The sequence below is a fragment of the Myotis nattereri genome (genome assembly GCF_964212035.1).
Source record: "Myotis nattereri genome assembly, chromosome: 7".
Taxonomy (NCBI): Eukaryota; Metazoa; Chordata; class Mammalia; order Chiroptera; family Vespertilionidae; genus Myotis; species Myotis nattereri.
Window position 1 is genome coordinate 910,145 of NC_138082.1, and position 23,891 is coordinate 934,035.

The following is a 23,891-nucleotide window of genomic DNA, read 5'->3' on the forward strand; positions in this document are numbered from 1 at the left end:
CAGGGCGAGAAAGGTCTTATTTCAGGAACTACAAGATCCTATTTTTAACCGATTGAACACAATAGGAGAGTCCATGGGGTTAAGAAAAATGAAGTTACATCTTTGAGAAAGTCACTCAAAATAGTAGTTTTATAATATCACTCTGTTAACCAAAGGATTATTAATTAAATATTTACATATAAATTTCAGAAACTCAACATCTGTATTTAAGAGTATTTAACATTAGTGCCTTCGATGCTAAACGTGTTTTCCCCTTGCTTATAAAACTTGTATCACATAAATATCTGTAGATAAGTTGATCTATTGACAAAATAACTGTGCTTTATACCATAGCATATACAAGGCCTTAGACTATTCTCCTCTGCACTCCTATAAAGTTTTTATCTGTGTACTTCAAGCCACCGCTTATTGGTAAATTAATAAATCATAATAAAAATGGAAATCGATTAGTTAGAAAGCACTCGGAGTTCAGACCTTCATTACCTACAGCCTCACATCGTTGCTGAGGAGAACGTGATGGCCCTCAACCCGATGACGATGACAAGCTTTCAGAGCCGGAGAGGGTGGGGTCCATTCCTTGCTGCACCGCCTCTCACCTGAAGCCCATATACTAGTAATGACCACTCGGCATGGAAACCCAAGTCCTTATCGTTAGGAAAACGGCTTCTATCATCAGACTATGAGTCAACACGGAGCACGCATTTATAATATCGTCTGGCGGAGTAAGTCGGGGTTTGATTGATGTCTAGAAATCAGAATGCTACAAAAAGGGGGCGATCCACACCCTTTCTGAAGTCAGCCCGCACGACTGCCCACGCCACTGCTTCCGGCAACGCGTCCGTCCACAGCCTGACATCCACGCCTGGAGGGGCCACACTTGCTCCGAATGTGACGTGTTGTCTCGATTGTCACAGGCGGTTCACGCACTGTTTTCACTGTCACTGCCCAAGACCAACTCACACTTCCACGGGGACCTTCTCTGCTACATCGGGGTATAGAAGCACCTTCTTTGAAACAAGAGGGATTGCAGTAACGCTGTCTGGATTTCATTTTGGTTGTGACAGATGTTGCAGAGACAAGAGGGAAATTCTAAATTACTTTTTTTGTGTTGTTTTCGTTACCATTTCGTCTATCACAGTATCTGAAATGCCTACAGTGCAGACAAGTAAGGAGACAACAAGCACACAGTCGTTGCAGATATCCCTAAAGCCGGCTTGGCTCCCTGCTGGTCTGGTTGGCCTTTCTAATGGGTAAAGTAAAACAGTAAAATGGGCACAAGTCCATTGATATTTTGGAATCAACTATTTATCAATCAATATGAACTTATTTTAATGCAAGGGGAACATTACACTGTCTGGTTTTCAGTCAAAGTTCTCCATGATTTAGAGCAAAACCATTTGACTTTTCCATTCTTTCTGAAATATTATGTCACAAATTTTGGCACTCCCCAAAGTATATTTCAAATTTGGTTTGTGGCGAAATTTTCATCTGTCTTTCATCAGAGGGGCCTTTAACGCAGCACCATTACAGAGTTCGATGAATTCTACAGTCTCCTCAACCACCTAAAATCCACAGCCAGAGTGCAAGTACGTCAGTCACCTTTGAAGACAGGCCTGCTGGCGAACCTATGACACGCGTGTCAGAGGTGACACTGGAACTCATTTTTTTTGGTTGATTTTTCTTTGTTAATATTAAAAGAAATATCAAAAATATAAGTCTTTGTTTTACTATGGTTGCAAAGATCAAAAAATTTCTCTATGTGACACGGCCCCAGAGTTAAGTTAGGGTTTTTCAAAATGCTGACACGCCGAGCTCAACAGGTTCGCCATCACTGGTTTAGGCCATAAGCAAACATCTGAGGTGAGTCTCCAAAACCCTGAAATGCTGGTCCTGCTGCCTCTATTCGTGTTCTTGCTCCCTTCCGGTCTCTGTAGAAGGAGCTGCTCATAGGTACCATTCAATCTTACAACAACCGAAAGGGATGGCAGGAAAACGAGTTTAAAGTTGTTAACCTGAAAATAAAAAGCCCAAGTGAGAGGCAACAAGTGTTTATTTGAGATCAAAGAACTTTCATCGAGGGGCTCGTTCAGGCAGAAGCCCGAGGCTTGTGTTACCCGTTCGCTCGTTCCAGAGCGTCAAGGAGGCAGCTGTGCCCAGCAGCGCCTCTCGAATGGCTGCTCTTGCTCCTCTCGGAAATGGCTCCACTCGTGCCAGCTCCCACAAACGACAAGTGCAATGGCGTTCAGTGTCCACGGAATGTCTGTTGGTTAGCTGACACGTTCTGCTAATTAACGCTACTTCAACTACAAACACTGAGAAAAGATTGCCGTCCCCGCCAAAGCGGAGAGAGACCAAATGAGGTCAAGCTGCCACCAAGCGGCCGGCTGGCCTCGGGAGGGAGCTGACCAGGACCTCGGCCCGGCCACGGGTGCGCTGAGTGGGTACAATAGCCACAGGGACCCTGGCGGGAGATCTCATGATGCTCGTAGTCAGCTACTGCTTTGTCGCCAGACACACACAAAGCCAGCACCTACAATAACAGCCTTATTCTCCATCACGGTTCGCTTAGGGAACAGTTCGGAAGTGTTTCTGCTGGACGGTTTGGCTCACACACTCAGGTCCCTGCAGATCGAGGGCGACTAGAGCTGGAGCGGGTGTGGGAACAGTCTCACAGTTTCAGGAAGAGTGAAAATAGACCGGTGTTGCTCAGGGTGTGAGCTTCAACCCATGAACCAGGAGGTCAGGGTTTGATTCCCAGTCAGGGCACAGGCCTGGGTGTGGGCTCGATCCCCAGGAGGCGTGCAGGAGGTAGCCCGTCAATGATTCTCTCTCATCATTGATGTTTCTGTCTCTCTCTTCCTCTCTGTAATCAATAAAAATATATTTTTTAAATAACAGTGAAAATAGACTCTCCTCCCCCTTCTCAATGACTAAAAAACTGATTCAGGAGAGGAAAAGTGAAAGGTATGAATCTGAAGTATGAGATGTTGGTTTTATATCTCTATCTATCTGTCTATCTGTCTATACATACATATATAAAAATACAAGCTGTATGTATTATATACATAACGTTTACTAATCTGTAAAAATATGAATGCACTAATAAATAGTTTAATAGGAATAAATTTTATTAGTATTCATCTTACATCTATCTCTCTTCCCCAAAAAGCATAGAAAAACAACCATTTTTAAATAACATACCATGCCAGATTTTTTAATAACATTCACTGTCTATCCAACTATTCCCAATTCTTTAGTAGAGATCTGCAGCTCCATAACACGAGTTAGTTGTACATGACTTATTTTTTCTGAGTGTGAACAGATAGGACATATTTTATTGTAACTTCTTAAGACTGGCTTATATTTAAATGTATTTTTAAATTACCTGACTAAGGGAAATTGCTCATCAGAAGCAATGCTTTTTATTGCATTCTTTCTAATAGCTCACAATGACCATGTTAAAATGTGCTTCCACTCCTTTTTATTTTTATGTATTTTCTCTTTAAGAACCACAAGGGTGTTATTCGTGTATTTGCATTTCTTTTCTGATACAAAACTCAGATCTGCGTCAGGAGTGTTGACGTGACCCTGGGCCATTGGAATGTACTCTGAACCTGGCGTGCGGTTCTAACCCTGTTCTCGGGCTGATGTTCGAAATAGTAATAAGCTACATGTAAAAGTCACAACAAAACATGGAAACATGGGGCTGAGGACACAGAGGAACTAGAACAAAGGAGAGTTTTAAGTTCGGAGACGAAGGTTTTGAGCGAGATGCGAACATGGTGGCCCAGGCACAGCTGCAGAGCTTGAACAGCGGCCGAATGGAACCACCCGGGGAGAGAGAGGCCCCATGAGCAAGGCGTCGCCCCTCGGCGCACAGGTAAAAGGCAGGAGGGCGAGCCCAGAGGCCGGGAGAATGGAGGCTGCGGTGCGCTCCCAGGACTGCAACGGGCAGCCTGTGCTGCGAGCCAGCAATGCTCCTGCTGCAGACACAGCCCGGGCCTCGCGGCTCTGGAACGCCACCTGCCACCCCGACCTCCTGCCCGAATCCTGCTTCCTCAGGTCACCCGTGGGCGCTGATCCCCGGCTGGACGTCAACCCACAGGCCAAACCCAACACGTCCAATCTCTGCCCTCCACTGTGCCCCCAACATGCATGCAATCCCATTGTTCTCACAGGGTCTGGCCAGAAGCCTTGATGTCATCCCTAACCTCTCTCTCTCTCTCTCTCTCTCTCTCTCTCTCTCTCTCTCTCTCTCTCATAAATACATTTTTATTGATTTCAGAGAGGAAGGGAGAGAGATAGAAACATCAATGATGAGAGAGAATCATGGATTGGCTGCCTCCTGCACGCCCCACACTGGGGATGGAGCCCGCAACCCGGGCCTGTGCCCTGACAGGGAATCGAATCCTGACCTCATGGTTCATAGGTCAATGCTCAACCACTGAGCCACGCCGGCAGTGCCTGTATTCCTCTCTTACACGCCTTATATCACATTCGTCAGGAAATCCACTGACTCGAACCAAACATGCACCCAGAATCCTACCACGTCTCGCCTACCAAGAGGCACCTTCCTCAGCCGCCACACCTCCCCCCTGAGACACAGAAACAGCAGCCTGGCCGATCTACGCAGGAATCGGAGGCCCGAGAGCTGGGACAGAGGGGACACTAGCACCATGCAGGCGCCCCACCACCAGAGCCAGGGACAGGCAGAGAGCCCCCTGTGGGTTTCAGAGACCCGGCCTGCAGGCTCGATCTCACAGGACCCGCCTTCAGAACCACAGGACAAAGGATGATGCTGGTTTAGGCGGCTTGCTCTGAGCTACTGCGTTAGGCAGTGCTGGAACCAATACCATGCTTGTGGAAACTTTCTGTATTCTTTTTAAACGTATTTTATGTTATTGTTGACACTATTACAGATGTCTCTCATTTTCTCCCTTTTTGGCCCCCACCACCTAACCTGCCCCCACCAGGCCTTCACCACCGGGCAGCTAGGGCAGGTGTGTCTTAGGAAGGGAGTGGCAGGAGGATGACACCCCCCCAGAGTTGTCTACATCCTCATTGCCAAGACCTGTGACTGTTCTGTCCCATCGCACTGGACAGTCAAGGCTGCTGATGGCATGGAGGCTGCCAATCACCTGACCTCGGAACCAGGACATCTCCTGGGCCCTGGCGACGAGCCCAGCGTCATCCAAAGACTCTTCATGGCAGGAGAGGGAAGCAGAGGTCTGAGGCGGAGGGCGGTCTGAGGGTGCGACGTGCTGGATCTGAGGTGGGAGCAAAGGGAAGCTTCTAGAAGCCAGAAGGAACAAGGATGTAGACTGTGCCCTACAGGCTCCAGAAAGAGGCAGACTTGCTGGCACCTTGATTTCATCACCGTGGACTCATTTCAGACCGCTGACCTCACCTATGCCGCGGTCACACCTCGGTGCTGTGTAAGCCACTAAGATTGGGGCCAGGTGTTCCGGCAGCAACGAGAAACCAACACGGGACCGAGTCACAGAGGCTGCTGTGTGTTCAGTCTTCCTGGGAGGAATCAGGAATCTAATGCGGGTGGAGAAACGGCAGCAAAGACGAACTTGATAAGAGACGATGGACTGTTGGGAATAAAGGTTTGTTCTGAGGCTGTGGAAATCAGACCCAAAAAACAGAGATAAGCTGATGGCCTGGGGAGTGCTGTAGAGATGGGTGGGAGAGGACCAATAATTTCGGTGATGAAATCAGTAGGACTGAGATCACATGACTGTGGGGGTGGGGGAGGGAAAGTACCGAGCAGCACTTCGCAGCTGTGGAGGGTGGATACTGGTGCCCCACAGAGACGGGAAATGCAGGAAGAACGGGCCCTTTGTGTTGTCTGTTGAGGTGGAGAGTGTGGGTTGAGATCTGAGGACACCGAGTTTCAGAGGGTTGTGGCCCATCCATGTGGGGAGCGGGGGTGGACTCCATCCCCAGGTTAGACTTCCAGCTTAGGCGTCCTAAGCGTGTGAGCAGCATCACAGCAGAGCAGGACACTGCCGCGGGGGGCTCCGCACCACAGTGACTACGATTCGTCTTTAATCTTTGAATAGAAAAGGGTGATCATCCGCAAGGCTGCGACCAAGATTCAATGTGGTGCTTAGCCCAGTGTCTGGAGTTAGTAGCATATTCTCAAGAAATGGTAGGTATCATTACTAAATGGCCCAGGAATCACAGGGAACAGCGAGGCTATGGAATCCAAGAGGCTAAATCCAAATTCCTGAATCAGGAACAGCCGCTACCCTCGATGTCCTTACTGCCTACATAGCTCCTAGGAGAAAAGGGTCGTATTTCAGTCCCTGCCCAACTCAATGGCTGGCCAAGGGAGTCAGGCCTTGTGTAAGTTCTGGCCAAATGGCTGAGAGGAGAAAGAAAGAAGGCCGAGAGGGGGGAGTAGAAGAGAGAAGAGAGCTAGAAGGAAAAGAGGGAAACTACCGGGAGGAGGGGAGGCGGAAGGCAACATTCCCACAAGGGAGCCAAAGTATGTTATGAAGATCTGCATGGGGAGGGGCTGGGGGAGCCTGGGGTGGGGTGTGCTCATCGTCTGTGGGGCGCAGGGGGCAGCCAGGCCTCTAGCCTTGGGACAGGCAGTACCATCACTCCTGGGGTTTTTGTTTTGTTTTGTTTTGTTTGTTTTGTTTTCTGGACTCACAGCTCTTTGGAGGCCAGAAGAAACTAGCCAGCTATGCACCAGCAAAGCCATATATGTCGTGATTCGGGGTTTGGTTGGACTGTTGGTTTGGTGTTGGTTTCAGAGAGAAAGGCTATTTCGACTGTGGGACCCTTAGACCAGGCTCTGGAACTGACCAATTTCCCCAACTCTGGGAGCTCAGGCCTCAAGCTAGAGGGGGACAACCCCTGAGGGTTCTGCCCGTCAGGGCCCCCACATTCTGACTTGGAACTCTGCCACAGTGAGGTCTTGGAGACGGGGGTCCTGCCACTCCTGGTCCCATCGGGACACGGGACGGGAAGGCGAAGGGTCGGGCGACGATGGAGCTGTACTTCAGCTCCTGCTCCAAGGCGGCCAGGGCTACCTCCACCAGGACGGCTGCCAGCAGCCTGGGTGACGAGGTGAGGGCAGGGCCAGGGTCCTGGTCTTTGGTGGACAGGGCAGGGAGAACCCCCCACAGGCTCCACGTGGTAACCAGGCACTTGGGGCGCCCTGGGGGGCTCAGTGTCAGCTGCCACTGGCTGGTGGGGGTCCCCAGGTCCTCTGTGCTGTCTGCAGGGGGCGCCCTTCAACCCTGGCTGTGTGGCTCTTCACTTCCTTTGTTTACAGCCCAGGTAGACAGTCCTCACCCAAGGAAATACAGCCCAACAATACAGTGTTGTTCACTCAGAATGTGTTAAACAACCAGCTCTCTCAGCGTTCTTACTGCAAAATGAAAAATAAAAAGAAACCCAAAAAAGTCTGGGAGACGTTAGCTATGTATCGTCCCCTTGATTGCGGTGATGGATCAGAGGTGCTTGCCTATGGCCAATCCCATCATAGGGATTATACACATTACGTGCGTGCAGGTCTTAAATGCCTACTGCACCTCAAGAAAGCGGGTAGATGGGAAGAGACACCGTCCTAACCTGATGAAGTGAATCTAAGAACATCCACAGCCCGGATCTTCCTCGTGAAGGGAGCCTGGCTCTTTGCCGTGTAATCAGGAAAAGGGTAGTGACTCCCACTCCCAGCTCTCCTCCCGGGCGTCGGCCCAGCCTTTGCAGAAATACAAAATCTAACAGACAGAGAGACAGGAAAGCAAGGAGGAAACCTTTTATAGAGAGTACAGTTGTTTCAACAAAAACTTCCATGGAATCTAAAAGAAATTATTAAAATTTGTAAATGAGTATGGCAAAGTTCAAGAATAAAAGGATAAAATAGCCAAATCAGATCGGTCCTATTTTTAACAACTGGTGTTTAACTGCCATTATTATACACAAAATGTAAAACGCCCGGGGAAAAATCTAGCAGAAGATGCTCACTCTCTCTGCGATGTAAACTGTGAGTCATTAATGACAGAAAATCATGAAGATGTAACTATATGGAAGGGAAAAGGAAGAGATGGGGGTCCATGTAAGTGAAGCATCCCTTGTTTCTGACAAAGAGGCCAAAGCAATTAAGTTTCATCTGCCTGGTGTTGGTTTCAGAAAGAAATGATATTTCAACTCTGGGCCTCTCAGCCCAGGCCTAGGACTGATTTCCCCAACTCTGGGTGCTCAAGCCTCAAGCCAGAGGGTCCAGCCCGCTCAGGGATCTGCCCTCTGGGGCCCCCACATTCCGACTTAGAACTCTGCAACAGTGGGGTCTTGGAGACGGGGGCCCTGGCCATTTCAGGTCCCATCAGGACCAGGGACTAGGAGGGGAGGTGCCAGCTACGATGGAGCTGTACCTCAACTTCTGCTCCAAGAAGGCTAAGGCTGACTCTATCAAGACGGCCACCAGTAGCCTGGGGGAGGAGGTGAGGGGCCAGGCCAGGTACTGGTCTTTGGTGGGCGGGGCAGGGAGAGCCCCCACAGGCCCCACTGGTGACCAGTGCCCTGGCGGTGCTCAGCGTTAGTGTGAGCGGCGGGCGAGGCCCCGGTCCCCTGGCTGCCCTTCCCCCCTGACTGCGAGCCTCCTGGCTGCTTTGGCAACAGTAGGAGCAGGGAGGTCTCACCCCCGGAAATAGAGCCTAAAGGAAAGACGAACACTCCCCAACTGGCCCTGACGGGGAGGCTACGAGCCCGCTCCCCAGGCATCGAGCGAGCGGCTGGAAAGGGATGATCTTTGTCTCCCCTTCTCAGGGAGAAACGTTTCCTTTGGTTCAGGTTCCCGCGTCTGTAATGGACGCAAAATACACTTAGATGGCGTTCAACAGAATCAGCGCTTCAGAAAGTGCAGGGGGGTTACTGAACAATAAATAGAAAAAGGCGAATCAATGGGACGTCCCATTTCTGGTAAACTTCACACTGTATGTGCACAGAGATAAGCGCATGTGCATGATGCACACTTTTATCTTAATAGAAAATGCTTACAAGGCAAGTCAATCAACTACAAGACAGCAACCAGCTACCTGGACGTCCTGAAGTTACCCAGTTCCAAAACTGGATGCTGATGGACCGCGTCCCATCTTTCAGGGACCAGGAGCGACTCATACGGCACAGGTAGGGCTCGAGGGGAGGCCCGGTGTGTGTGTGCGCCGTGCACGCCAATAAGCTGGGAAAATACTAGAAGGAACTGGAGCTGGGCATGTTTTAACACAGTAGAAGGAACTGGAGTTGGGCATGTTTTAACATAGTCGAAGGAACTGGAGCTGGGCATGTTTTAACACAGTCGACACGATTTAACGCCACTATCGCCCTCAGTACAGAGGCAGGGAGACCAAGCGGCACAGAAATCGGGAACGTGGATGCCCAGGGAAGGAAGCGCAATTTCCAGCAGAAACACTAGGGCTTCTGGTAATCCAAGAGGTAGTCCACACTGAGGGCAGGACTCCGACTCAGAGTCCTTGCTGCAGCTGGAGGGAAAGACCTCTTGGCACACTTAGCCGCTAGCAGCAGCTTATGACTCATCTTTAAGGGCCGATGGCACGAACCTCAGGAAGTTAGTGCAGAGTCAAAAACAGAGGTGGATTAAACTGTCCTTAATGCTGATGTGCAGATGCGCCGTCCCTAAAAGAGACGGTGTGAGCGCTCAGGTCCCTCCTCGGGTCCCACCGTTGCCGTTCTGCGGCCCAGCCCGTAGCTGAGGAAGCGGCAGGGCTTTATCGTTTGTGGGTTCCTCCCTCCTCCTGTCTCCTCCTCCGTGAAGGTGAGGGGTTGGGCGGCACAGCCTGGCTTTCATGTCCGCTGGATTTATTTTGTGGTGGTTCTGTAAGCATATGACATACCCGAGACCGGACTCCAGGTGTTCAAGGCTTTGTAAGTCCCTGGGGACCTGGGATACAACTTTTTCTCAGGAAACACTGGTCTTTTTTTCTCTGTTTGAAGTCAAGTTCTCGGTTATTTCAATCTTCTTTGCAAACGCAGCCCCTTCGAGCCGCTGAGTTGGGAATAACACGGTGCCCCATGGTTTCACCGTGTCTGCTCCCCTCTAACCATGGTCCTGTCCGCAGCAGACACTGGTGCCCACGGGGGGTGGGATGGGAGCCGCTCACCCGCGCCTGCGCTGCAGGTACCTGGACATGATCAACCGGGAGCTGGAGTACCGGGAGCGCCGGGCGGAGGAGCAGCGCCGGCTCTGGATGGACCGGGAGGGCCGGCGGCACTGGGACCACATGCGCAGGAAACTGGGGCTGCGCAGGAAGATCGAGGAGGTGAGACGCGGGTGTGGGGGTTTCATTCACAGGTGACTTAGCTGTCAGCCTCCTGACGCCATGCCAGGCCTGGGTCCCGTGCCCACCCGCATCCTCTCCTGGCTCCCCCAGGCAGCGGCTGCACCTACCGGCAGCTCACATCGCAGCTCCACAGGCTCCACAGGCCTGTCTGACCCGAGAGCCATGACTGTGAACGTCACAGACATCATTTATTTCTATGTATTATATATATATATATATATATATATATGTATGTATACTAAAGGCCCAGTGCACAAAAATTTTGCACTTGGGGGGGTCCCTCAGCCCGGCCTGTGCCCTCTTGCAGTCTGGGACCCCTCGGAGGATGTCCACCTGCTGGCTTAGGCCTGCTCCCCGGGGTATTGGGCCCAAGCTGGCTGATGGATGTTTGCAGGCTGGTCAAGGCCCCCCCAGTGGGGACCCTCACCCCATGGAGGTTTGGCCAGCCTGGGTGAGGGGCCAATGGCTGTTTTCAGGCTGGCCACACCCCCTTTAGGGTGAGAGGTCCCCAGTGGGGTGCCTGGCCAGTCTGGGTGAGGGGCTGAGGGCCGTTTTCAGGCTGGCCAAGCCCCCCCTCCCCCCGGGTGACGGACGCTCCCAGCCTCTCCTTTTTTTCTTATTTTTTTATTCTGAGATTTATTTACCTCCTATAATTGAAACTTTGTAGCCTTAAGAGGAGCTCAGAGCTGGCCAGGACGGGCAGGAGGGAAGCTTGGCTTCCTCCATCGCCAGGGGCAACGTAAGCCACCTGCTTGCTCCAGCTCTGTGGCCACGGCTGGCTGAAAGCAGGTATCTGAGGGTTATTTACCTTCTATAATTGAAACTTTGTTGCTTTGAGTGGAGCTCAGAGCCACTGCAGCAGGCGGGAAACTGGGCTTCATCATTGGGGTAACCAAGCCTCCTGCTTGCTCCAGCTCCATGGCTGCTGGCCGCTATCTTGGTTGGGTTACTTTGCATACAGTCGCTCTGATTGGCTGGTGGGCGTGGCTTAAGGCATAGCAAAGGTAAGGTCAATTTGCATGTTTGTCTTTTATTAGTGTAGATTATTATTGTAAGTATTACAGATTTTTTAAAATATATTTTTATTGACTTCAGAGAAGAAGGGAGGGAGAGAGATGACACATCAATGATGAGAGAGAATCATGGGTCGGCTGCCTCCTGCATGCCCCACATTGGGGATGGAGCCCACAACCCGGGCATATGCCCTGACCGGGAATCGAACCTTGACCTCCTGGTTCCTAGGTCAACGCTCAACTGGCCGGGCAACTGGACACTAACTGGTCTGGAGACCTCAGTGTGAGGAGGGAGCTTTGGGGGGAAAATGCCAACTTCTCCGCCTGCCTTCCCCCGGGGCCGGAGGAAGGAGCCCCCTTTGGGACCAGTGCCCACGCTCACTGCCCGGGGCCTGCTTTCGGGGCCCTGACTTGGTCGCATCTGCCGGGTGGTGGTGGACAAGAGACAAAGGCTCGGGGTGCACACTCACAGCAGCTCTGCGCCCCCAGGAATGGAAGACAAAGGAGATGCTGCTGCTCACGAGAATCGTCGAAGACGTGAAGCGAGAAGCGCGAGTAGAGGAGCAGCGGCGGCGGAACCGGGAGGAGAGCGACAGGAAGGTAGGCATGGCCGCCCCCTGCCACATCGGGGTACAGGCGGGGGCTAGTGTGGGCGCCCCTCTGCCACATCGGGGTACAGGCGGGGGCTAGTGTGGGCTCCCCTCTGCCACATCGGGGTACAGGCGGGGGCTAGTGTGGGCTCCCCTCTGCCACATCGGGGTACAGGCGGGGGCTAGTGTGGGCTCCCCTCTGCCACATCGGGGTACAGGCGGGGGCTAGTGTGGGCTCCCCTCTGCGGGGTACAGGTTGGGGCAAGTGTGGGTTCCCCTCTGCGGGGTACAGGAAGGTAGCTGTGGCCTCCCTCTGTGGGGTACAGGTGGGGGCTAGTGTGGGCTCCCCTCTGCGGGGTACAGGCGGGGGCTAGTGTGGGCTCCCCGCTGCGGGGTACAGGCGGGGGCTAGTGTGGGCTCCCCGCTGCGGGGTACAGGCAGGGGCTAGTGTGGGCTCCCCTCCGCGGGGTACAGGCAGGGGCTAGTGTGGGCTCCCCTCCGCGGGGTACAGGCGGGGGCTAGTGTGGGCTCTGAGGGACATGTGCGCTGCAGTGTGTCGCCCCGAATGGGGTCGGCGGCAGCTCCGAGCAATGAACACGGTTCCCACCTTGGGCCACACTGGGTTCTGACTACAGCACAGAAAGCACCGCCCCAGGGTTTGAGGGTCCCACACCATGAACCACACTTGAAATTCCTACAGGAAACAAGTGATGGGACTGATTTTTTTCTTAGAATCAAAATTTCTTGGGAAAAGTTCTCCATTTTCACCCATCAGTTAATTTCAGAGTAAATGCTTTTAATTTTAAATCAGATATAATATTTTAAGATTTTGAGTCTCAATCTGTTTTTAAACAGAGAGCGAGAAAGGATTGGCAATCCCAGCACCACGCCATGAACTACTGGCACACGCCCTCCCAGAGGCACACCTCGCACACAGTATTTCTGGGAGCATCTGGGATTGACTTATTTCCTTGTCTATGACTCATTTTTCCCTGATGCTTTGTATGCTTAGCTGCCTTTGAGCGGATGCTCGATATACCATGAACTTGACTTTTGGGGTGCTGAATTTTTTTCTTATAAATACTATTAATTGTTGTTTTTCTTGGATGGAGATGATTTATTTAGAAACCCTTTGATCAGTGTGGTCTTGCTTTATAAAATGTGTTAGATGGAGCCAGACCGTGTCTAACCTGAGACTAGTTATCCCCCATCCTGCTTCCCCACCCAACGCACCGTGAGTGCAAGTTCCCAGAGTGGCTGTGGGGCAGGCGTGACAGGCGGCCCGGAGCGCGCTGCTCCCGACCCTTCGGGACGGTCCTGGCCGTGGTCCGGGGCCGCTGGCCACATGCAGGTGCTGCTCCGCTCTCTGCTAGGGAACCGCCTGAGGAGGGCGGGGGCTCGCTCTGGGCAGCTACCCCCTTTCTGGCACCTCCAGGGCCACTCTTAGCCTGGAGGTTCACAAAAGGAAGTCGCATGTCACGGTTCTATCATGTTTCCCTCGGGTCGGCCTGAGTGACTGTGGGTGAGTCCCTCGGAAACCCTCCGATGGAAGGTGATTAAAACGCCCTCAGCTTCCCAGACGCTAGGCAGTCAGAGCCCTTTCCGACTGGACTCTGGACCAGGTCCCCGAACACCTACGGGGAGTGAACTGTGTGTGCCCATCGCGTCTGAGCACAAGTGGAAGCGCACCTGGCTCCCCTCCTGGCGGCGCCCCAACAGCCTGACCGGCCACCCGCCAGGAGGAAGCTTGTGTCCCAGGCGCCCTCGCACCGTTCATGTTTGTTCTGCGTTTCTCAATGGCCAGGTGATGCTAACTGATGCATTTTCTTTAACGTTTCAGAAACAAGTTCTTTTAGAGAAGAAAATGGCTTATCACTTACAAAAAATGCAACAAAATGGCCTCAGAAGAGAAGACACAGGGAAGAATACACCAGATTACAGAGGACAGGAGAGCGCGTGCTCTGAATGTAAGCACTCGCGGCAGAGGTGCTTCTGTGGAGAGCATGTTGCTGTGTGCGGAGATGGAAGTGCTTCTGTAAAATGGGGCTTGCCCTCCTTGCTTTGTACCAGGCGCAGCTCTAGACGTTCCCCTATTCCGTTCAAGGTGAAGAGTAGACATGTATGTAAAAACACACCAAAATAACTTTACAACGTGGTTCAGTAGACGAGGCTGCCTACGCTGCAATTCTAACCAATTTCTCTAGATGTAAAGTCCTGTCTTCTTTGCTGCTACAGTGGTTCTCAACCTTCCTAATGCCACGACCCTTTAATACAGTTCCTCATGTTGTGGTGACCCCCAACCATAAAATTATTTTTGTTGCTACTTCGTAACTGTAATGTTGCTACTGTTATGAATCGTAATGTAAATATCTGATATGTAGGATGGTCTTAGGCGACCCCTGTGAAAGGGTTGTTCGACCCCCAAAGGAGTAGCGACCCACAGGTTGAGAACCGCTGCCAAAGGCTAAAAAAGTTGCGTGAAAGATAATGGCCAGGATATGCCAACCGAGTTTTCTGCGATGTTGCCGGCCAGGAAGAATAGCAGTCAGTTCCAGGACAAAGCAAGGGGAGGAGGGGGGCTGAGGACTTAGAGAGGGAAGGGGAGTGAGGAAACTGGAAGGGAAAAAGGACATGAAGAAAGTTTGAGGAAGGAACATCAGGCCATGACTTGGCCAGGCCCAATCTCTACTGGATTCCTTCCATATATAACGTTATGAAACTATTGAGGACTTTATCACATCAATTTAATTCATAACATGAATATGTCATGGCCAGAACACAAAGATGTAGACTCGTTTTAATGATCTGTGACTCTATAGTATCGGGAACACACGGTCACCCCCCCATGCAGCCATCAGCACAGCATCCCAGCCAACCAGCCTCTGCCCCCTGGTCCTCTGTCCAGGTGAGAGCCTACCTGTGTCAGCCCCATAAATCCCTAACTGGTCCCCACCAGCTCTCCACGTAACCCACTTCAAACCCATTTTTAAACAATGACCTAACGATGTTTTAAACTCTCCTGATTGTTTCTGGTCCTGGCCCCACAACTTAAGGAGCCCAGGACCTCTCAAATGGAGCTCTGCCTTCGTAGGCAGCCGGTCATCTCATTGATCGCCGTCTAGAGTCCTCACCAAGTCTAATGTTTTACTGTATTTCCTGTGTCTCCTTGAAGGCAGCTGCGATCTAGTCACTAACATGTCCAGATGCGAGAGTCCAGGCCCCGCTTTACCGAGTCCCTACCATGCAAATAGCTGGGAAGGTCACTTCCCTCCCGAGCCTCAGTGCCATCATTTGGAGACAAAGCGCATACTCCTGTTTAAAAGTTCTGGCCCACAGTAAGCACTCAAGTCAGTTCATTGTCCAATCAAACGAGATGAAAGGCCGCTCCTAAAACACCATCACCTTCCATATTCCCAGGCCTCCCCTTCCCGGTCTCCTCAGCCTGGTCTGCGTGCTCACTGACCAGCTCTCCAAGCCCAGCTGTAAAGTCAGCTCCAGAAAGCCGTCCTGAACAGACCCAGCTGGAGCGTCCCTCTCCTGGGAGTCCCTGTAGTACCTTGGGTCATTCTTTTTCCTTTTTGATGAATTCAAGCCGCATTGTTATTTTATTTTTTAATTCATCCTAGAAAGAGGAAGGGGGGGAGAGAAGGAGGGGGGAGGGAGTAAGGGAAAGAGAAACATCGATGTAAGAAAGATCAATTGGGTGCTTCCCGTACAATGCCCGACTGGGAATCGAACCCACAACCTGGGCATGTGCCCTGACCGGAAATCCAACCCACCATCTTTTGGTGGGTTGGTCCAACCAACCAAGCCACACGAGGCAGGGCTGCTTTGTGCCATTCTTGACCCACGTGTTACTGACGCCCAGCCACCCTCACTCCACTCGAGCTGGGGTAGCCTCTCCTCTCGTCCAGGAGAAAACACTGGCTCCCATTTATTTATTTATATTTTTTTATTTAAACTAAAAAAAATAATAATTCATGCATATCTCCCTCCCCCCACCCCTGCCTCTGGCAACCACCAACCTGTTCTCTGTATCTATGAACTTGGCTTACTTACTTTTAGATCGCACACAGAAGAGAGATGATCTGATATTTGCCTTTCTCTGTCTGTCTTATCTTACATAGTGTAATGCCCTCAAGGTCCATCCATGTGGTTGCAAGTAGCAAGAGTTCATTCTTTTTTATGGCTAAATAATAGTCCATATTTTATATATATCACATCTTCTTTTTTATTATATATGTGTGTGTGTGTGTGTGTGTGTATTATTGTTGAAATTATTATAGATGTTTCCCATTTACCTGCCTCCACCCGCCCCGTACCCAACCCCCAGGTCTTCACCACCCTATTGTCTGGGTCCATGGGCTCTGTCCCTCGTTTGATCAGAAGGGATACTCTTTCAAGAGCTGCTGTCTGTCTTCCATTCCACATCTCCCAAGCTCCTCACTGCCTCCCCACTGGCCCACTGGAAATTAGCACAGAATTTAATTCCTCAGGCCAGGAAAAGGGGGTCTATCTTGGGTAATTCTGTCATCACCATTATTAAAAATAAGTGTTTTCTTACATTTCTTTAAGCTTATATTCCAATGAGGAAAAAGAAGGCTTCTGAAGACATAAAGACAATTTACACTGTTGGCGACCAAAAACCACATAAAGGAGGCTATGGTAATTGATTAGTGAGATAAGAAATACGAAAGAGTAATTTGGGAAAAGGCTGGCTTTAGACGCCCCTTTTGCTTCAATGCAGATACATCCTCTATTCTCTGTTGTCCAATGACTGGTTGAGAGGGTTTCTTACCAGAATTTGATCTCTAACTACTGATTTAGTGTTTCAAACTTAACACGATAGCATCATTTTAGAAAAATTCAGTGAAGGTTCAGTGCCATTAAACAAACGGTACAGGAAACCTAACAAATTGAAAAATAATTTTATAATGCTCAAAACGACTTTAGGAAACTCGGAAGTGAGTCATAAATTAAGTCCCTGAACTGCAAAGCTACCGTGAAGTTACTTATCTCATACCGCACTGTGTCACGTGTCTGTCAGAGCTCACCCGAGCCCCGCAGGCGGCAGCAACATCCTCCAAATCAGCTGCTGCCAACCTTTGGGGCCTCACGGACCACCAGTTGGTGGCCGCTGCTCCAAATGATACATGATCAAAAGCACAAGACTATTCAAAATGGAACACTGATCTCCTCCCACAATTAAAGTTCTGGGGGAAAGTAACATGTGACAGTTAAGTCCCTGTGTGCTTATCAGTTAGCATCTAAACAATAAAATCCAAACTCTCTCCTCCCTGAGCCTGTAATTCGATGAGTCTCATCAGGATTCAGAAACCTGGGAAGAGACAGGGCTGCCTTGCAGGCAGCCTAGTGTCACTCAGAACCACTGAGGTCGAGGTCATATCTTGAAGCCCCATGGATCCCACTTTTATTTTTTAAAATATATTTTTAATTGATTTCAGAGAGGAAGGAAGAGGGAGAGAGAGAGAGAAACATCAACGATGAGAGAGAATCATTGATGGGCTACCTCCTGGGGATTGAGCCCACAACCCTGGCATGTGCTCTTGACCTGAATCGAACCTGGGACCCTTCAGGCCACAGGTAGACGCTCTATCCACTGAGCCAACCCAGCTAGGGCAGATCCCACTTTTAAATTCCAAAGACTTTTGTATAAAACACCAAAGGGGTCTTACAACACACACAATGATGACACCACTGGCCCCACGTCTACTAAAATGTAGACCCTGAATCTAAATTCTCAATGTCTAAAGCAATTATCTCACCCACAGTGATCTTCTCAAACTCAGGGGTTTAATGCAGCCCAGGCTGGTCTTACTGATATTTATAAAAACAAACTCAGTGGTATTGAACGAAAAGATGCTAGATGTAAAATCTTGTTTTCGGCCTCACCAGGCTGCCAGTCTAGCTGGGACAACTGTCAGGGGGATCGGACCTATAAATTTAAGTCTAGTTGGGAGGAATTTTCCACGAAAAGATGAATTCTGAAAGTGCAGTGGTTCCTATCGGGCACGGGGGAGAGAAACAGGAACATCAATGAGAGGGAAAAGGCTGCTGCTTGGGTACATGGTATGTAAAATGGTAAAACCACTTTGGAAAACACTTTGGCATTTCTTAAAAGTTACACACACACACACACACACACACACACAGAAAAAGGAACAAATTTTAATCCATGTGACATTGTGTTAAGTGAAAGAAGCCAGGCAAAAAATAAGAGTACATCCTCTAGGATTCCATTCATGTAAAATTCTAGAAACGTGAAATAACATTGTATGAGAGGCACAGAACAGTAGTGTTCAGGGATGGTAAGAGCAAGATGGGTGGACTACAAATGTGGGTGAAATCTTTTGAGGGTATTGGGAGTGTTATTTTGATTTCAGTGATGGTTTCACAGCTATAGACATTTTAAAATTGATAAAATCATTTAATTTAAATAAGTACAGTTTTTTATACTTCAATCACACTTCAATAAGTTGCTGGGTTTTGTTGTGTTGTGGGTTTTAAAAAAAAAAAAAAAACAAAAAAAAAAACTAGTGTTTTTTTTCTTTCATTTACGTTTAGAACAGACAATAGGTGATCGTCAATCTCCAAGTACATCCAAGAATATTACCAGAAACTCATCAAATCCAGCTATGTTTCGTGATAACAGTACTGAACAAAAGGTATGAAATGATGTCCCCAACTTTTGTATGGTGAACATTAATTTACCTAGCGAACTTTCACCTCTATGAACTATCTCTTTCACTACTCGCAGGGCACTGACTATTTGGGAATATTAGGGTCTGTTCTTGAGATCTGACCCTTTTCCTTGGCACTGCTGGGTTACCTTTGTGTAAACTCATTCTATAATTTAGGAGAAACTAACCTAATCAAACATTTAGCAATTATAATCATAGCTAATATATACTGAGCATCTACTGTTGGCAAAGCTCTGTGCTAAGCCAGAGGGAAGGGAGGATGAGAAAATGGGGTCACACAGGATACAAAGATAAGCGAGACAAGCACTTGAGAACTCCTTGTCTAGCAGGCCAGAGAGACACAGTAAAATGTTTTTACAATAAAATGAGATTCTGTGATGATGAATTTTATTTTGATTCTAAGCAATGTGTTCATTAAGCATTAGATTAGATTAGAGCAGATTGGATTATCTTTCCCTGAAACAAACTGAGTGACTCTAAACTTTCAGAACCGACCATTGAATGGACTCCATGCTTTAAATAAAACATGGGATATTAGAAGAGGAACAAATTTGTACATTGCTATATGCCGAACTCAATTTCAAAATAGTTAGATTTGAGATTCCCGTGAAAGGTGTCCGAGAAAGTTGGTAAGACCTATTGTTCCTGAAACAATTTTCATGAGAGAATTAGGAGATAAAGGGGTGAAAACAAATCTGTATTTGGTTCATAGAAGGCAAATTCTTTTCGAGTACAGTCACCAATAAATGTTTTTTTCTCTTTAATGTTGTATCACATAGAAAGATGGATTGCTAACTAAAAAATCAAGTATTACCAATGGCAAAGGTAAGAAAATGAAAAAAAATATAATTGTTTTGTTGTTTATTAAGAATATAATTATGGTTTCATCATAGTTTTTCAAGCTATTTGTTTTACCTTATTATAAAAATGGTGGTTATCTTAGAAAATAAAGCATGGTGTAAGATTGTTAATGATTATAGATGTTATAATTAGCCCAAATACCTGAGGGATTGCTTTGTGAGGGTGGCTTTTGAAATTGGCCAAGTGTGGGAATGAGGGTCCCAGTATGGCTGTGTATCATAACAGGCAGAGTAAGTTACTGACACTTTATGGTTCAGCAGGTTACAGTAAAGAAATGTGTCCCCAGGAAGCAGTGCCAGCAACCCCCGCCAGACAGCACCTCCGATTTCCCATACCCCCTTGAGTGGAATGTACATTAAAGAAATAATTAGGCCCTAACCGGTTTGGCTTAGTGGATAGAGCGTCGGCCTGCGGACTCAGGGGTCCCAGGTTCGATTCCAGTCAAGGGCATGTACCTAGGTTGCGGGCACATCCCCCGTGGGGAGTGTACAGGAGGCAGCTGATTTATGTTTCTCTCTCATCAATGTTTCTAGCTCTCTATCCCTCTCCCTCCCTCTCTGTGAAAAATCAATAAAATATATTTTTTTTTAAAAAGAAATATTTAGAGAGAAGGCAGGGCAGGAGGAGATTAACCAAAGAACATATGCATGTATGCATTACCTCTGACACAAAAAATAGGGTGGTGAAGGCCTGGGGTGGGGTGGGAACTGGGTAGAGGGAAGTAATGGGGGTGGGGGATATTTGTAATACTCTCAACAATAAAGGTTTTGGTGTGTTTTTAAAAAAATACATTTTTATTGCCTTCAGAGTGGAAGGGTAAGGGAGGGAGGGAGAGAGAGAGAGAGAGAGAGAGAGAGAGAGAGAGAGAGAAACATCAATGATGAGAGAGATTCATTGATTAGCTGTCTCCTGCACGACCCCTACTGGGCATGTGCCCTTGACCAGATTCGAAGCTGGGACCCTTCAGTCCAGAGGCCGATGCTCTATCCACTGAGCCAAACCAGCTAGGGCAAAAAATAATAATAATAATAATAATAATAAAGGTTTTTATGTGTCTTGTTAGATTTCTGGAAGTCCGTAAAAAGTTCCTTCCTTACACATATCTAAACATACAAGCCGAAAATATCACACATCTCCATCCAGTGGCCAATGATGACCTCAAATTCGATACAGTCAAATGCATCATCTTCCTGACCCAGTTTCACCCAGGAACAAAACCGAGTTATCTTGGGCTCTTCCTCTTTCTTGTAGTTTGCATCCCAAAGCTGTCTCGTTCTGTCCAATCTGCCCTCTTTATTTCCCTGGCCCTCTCCTCTGCTCCATTCTTACAGCTCCTGCCCAATGCTAGTCCCCTTCCTCCCGCTCTTCCTCCTCCTCCTCATGCACCATCATGTGCTGTGAAAGCGTTCTTCCTAAGAAAACAGCCTTGGGCCCAGCTGGCGTGGTTCAGTGGTTGAGTGTCGACCTATGAACCAGGAGGTTATGGCTCGATTCCAAGTCAGGGCACAGGCCCAGTGTGGGGCATGCAGGAGACAGCTGATCCATGATTTTCACTCATCATGGATGTTTCTATCTCTCTCTCCCTCTCCCTTCCTCTCTTAAATCAATGAAAATGTATTTTTGAAAAAACACGAGAACAACAACAACAAAAACCCAACAGCTTTGGTCATTCAAGTTGTTAGAAGTTTTTCATTGCAGACTGAATGAAGTGAAAAGTGTCCCAGGCCATGGTCTGTGGTTAGTTATAGGGATTAAGCTGGTCATAATATTAAATAAATTAGGAACAGAAGTTAAAGATTTGAGACTTTTCCTTGGAACCGACGGTGAACCACTGGAAATCTGTAGTCAGTGAACATCAAAAAAGGCCATGCTATCGTTTCACTGTATTTTATTTTATTTTATTTTGCATACTATCCTTTTAGATACTTCCTTAACTCAGACAAATCCCCCATATGGTAATCCAGTGACTGTAATAGCTCAGCAGGGAGAACACTGGATCAATTCTACTCATGAATATTCACCCAGGCCTACTGGTCGGCAAACTGCGGCTCGCGAGCCACATGCGGCTCTTTGGCCCCTTGAGTGTGGCTCTTCCACAAAATACTGACTTCTGCGCATGGGCCACGAAGTTTCAATCACACTGTATGTGCACGCCCACACGTGGTATTTTGTGGAAGAGCCACACTCGAGAGGCCAAAGAGCCGCATGTGGCTCACGAGCCGCAGTTTGCCGACCACTGGCTTAGTGGATAGAGTGTTCACCAGCAGGGGTTCAATTCCGGTCAAGGGCACATACCTAGGTGGGGATGGCGAATGTGGGGGGTCACCAATCGATATGGCTCTCTCACATGGATGTTTTTCTCGCTCTGGCTCTTCCCTTCCACTCTCTCTAAAAACCAGCGGGAAAATACTCTCAGGTGAGGATTAACACCAGTCCGCTCAGCCCTGCTCCAGCAGTCTGGCCTGCTCTGTGTAAAAGCATCGCTTTTTCTTTCTAGGTGCCACGTACACCTCAGCTCCAGACACTCTTCTTTCCGCTCAGAACTCACCCACAAGAAATTTTCACAAATCTTCACAGTCTTACTTGGGGCCTACAAAAGTTGACGAATACAACATTTCTTTTGCCCCACGTACAAACGTATTGAATGAGGTACCATTTTTAGACCATCCTTTGTATAAAAGCATGTCGTTCGCAAAGGGGCCATGCAGAGGGGAGCTGCCAGAGCCGGCTGCAGGCAGTTACCTCAGCTGGCGGGGCCGGCCTCGGGCGGGTGCTGGGGAACGGGCTCCCTAACATCCCTGCCGGACACAGCGCTTCCTCCTGGCGAGGGCGGCATTGGGGCGGTCTCGCCTCTGGAAAGAATGGCATTTTTGCTGAGCACCTGACTGCCTTCGGGGAAGTGGGAATTTGCTCTGCACGAAGGCAGGGGGTCCTCAATCAGAGCCCTGCGCGCTGAATTTCTCATGGCTTTCCCCGGAACACTGGCTCGGTTCCGTGTTTTTCGTGGCTGGAGAAGAGAACAGGTTCAAGTCAAGTCCTCCTGCAGGAGGGAGAGCGCGAGGGCCGCTGTGCGTGGAGTTCCCCAGACCCGCCGTGTCTTCCCCCGACTGGTCCCCCAGGGGGTCTTTTGTAATCAATCTGAGATGTGAGTACACACACATTCTGAGTCCCAGTGGCTTAACAGGTCACCAAGTGGGTGAGTGCTCTTGTGGCCCTCCTATGATGCAACTGTGCTGTTTCAAACTCTGTCTAAGTGACAGGTGTGATCGCAACAGCACCCAATGGCACACATCTTAAAAACTGACACGTAAGGGATGTTCTCCAAACCCTAGATTTCTGCAGGGAAGTATATAGATTTAGCTGATGCTCCAATCCTGGGGAACCCTCTGAGGATATCTGTTTGTTTTGCTGGTTGGTTACACAGAAGGACGTAAACGCTGCTTGGAATAAAAGACAAAACCGGAGAGCGAGCTACGGCTACGACGCAGGTAAACACCAGCCCAGCCACTGGGTAAACACGCAGTTTTTTCACGCATCCTTTCCGCCAACACTTACTGGGCTCCAATTCGTGCCGGGTCTGGGGCTGAATGAAGAAAACCCAGGGTTCTCACCCAGGGCTGTGCCCGTGAAGTGGGGGGACAGGCCTGCCGATAACGGCGCACGATACAATAAGTGCGGTAAAGACAGTGCGTGTGCACACACATCAGGGCAAGTAGAGAAACAGCCGGAGATTTACTGACGCCGCAGATGGTGAGCGAGGCTTCCCGGGAGGCCAACGCAGGCTGAGTGAGACCTGAGACACGTTACAGGAAGGCAGAGGGTCTTCCCGACAAAGGACGCAGCACAACCAGGACTCGGAGGCACGGAGAGGGGGTCCATGAGGGAGTTCTAAGCGTTTCTGTGTGTTCGGACCACAGTCTGTACCGGAAAGTCCAGCCGAGGGGACACTGGCCAGGGAGGTCAGACAGCAGAGTGTGGGGAGCATGCTATGCCTTGCTAAAGGAGGGTTGGCGCTTCATGGCTGTGAATTTCTGCAGACTTTAACACTAGGCCAGGACAACAGAGAATAAACACCCACTGCAGGGGCATAATTGCAGTTGTGTAAGTTGCTAGGGAAGGGTACCAACTATAATTCTCTTTTTCTGATAAACAGGACTACAGGATCCTGACCCAGTCCCAAATGCTTTCCCTCCACAATTTTTCACAGACATGTAAGTATCTAAGGACATTCGTGTGTCATTGTAAATTAATATTTTCATAATGACACAAGCTCCAGTCCACAGTGAATGGTGCTGTGCCACCGGGACGCAGTGAAGGTTCTGTCTTCGGGTCCCGCTCAGCACTAAGCTCAAATGCTGGAGTAGACAAGGGGGATGTTCTTCC

General features: G+C 49.2%; 1 protein-coding gene across 1 annotated transcript in view; it reads left to right on the forward strand.

The window, feature by feature from the left end:
- Positions 1 to 7,005: 7,005 nt before the first annotated feature.
- The window catches only part of FSIP2 (fibrous sheath interacting protein 2), a gene marked incomplete at both ends in the record, with an annotated part of 51,596 nt that continues 34,710 nt past the window's right edge, over positions 7,006 to 23,891 (forward strand). The window contains 6 exons of the mRNA XM_081095980.1: positions 7,006 to 7,086; positions 8,352 to 8,465; positions 9,011 to 9,150; positions 10,160 to 10,301; positions 11,825 to 11,935; positions 13,766 to 13,960. Coding sequence (XP_080952106.1) covers positions 7,006 to 7,086; positions 8,352 to 8,465; positions 9,011 to 9,150; positions 10,160 to 10,301; positions 11,825 to 11,935; positions 13,766 to 13,960 — 783 coding nt within the window. The remainder of the gene's footprint in view (positions 7,087 to 8,351; positions 8,466 to 9,010; positions 9,151 to 10,159; positions 10,302 to 11,824; positions 11,936 to 13,765; positions 13,961 to 23,891) is intronic.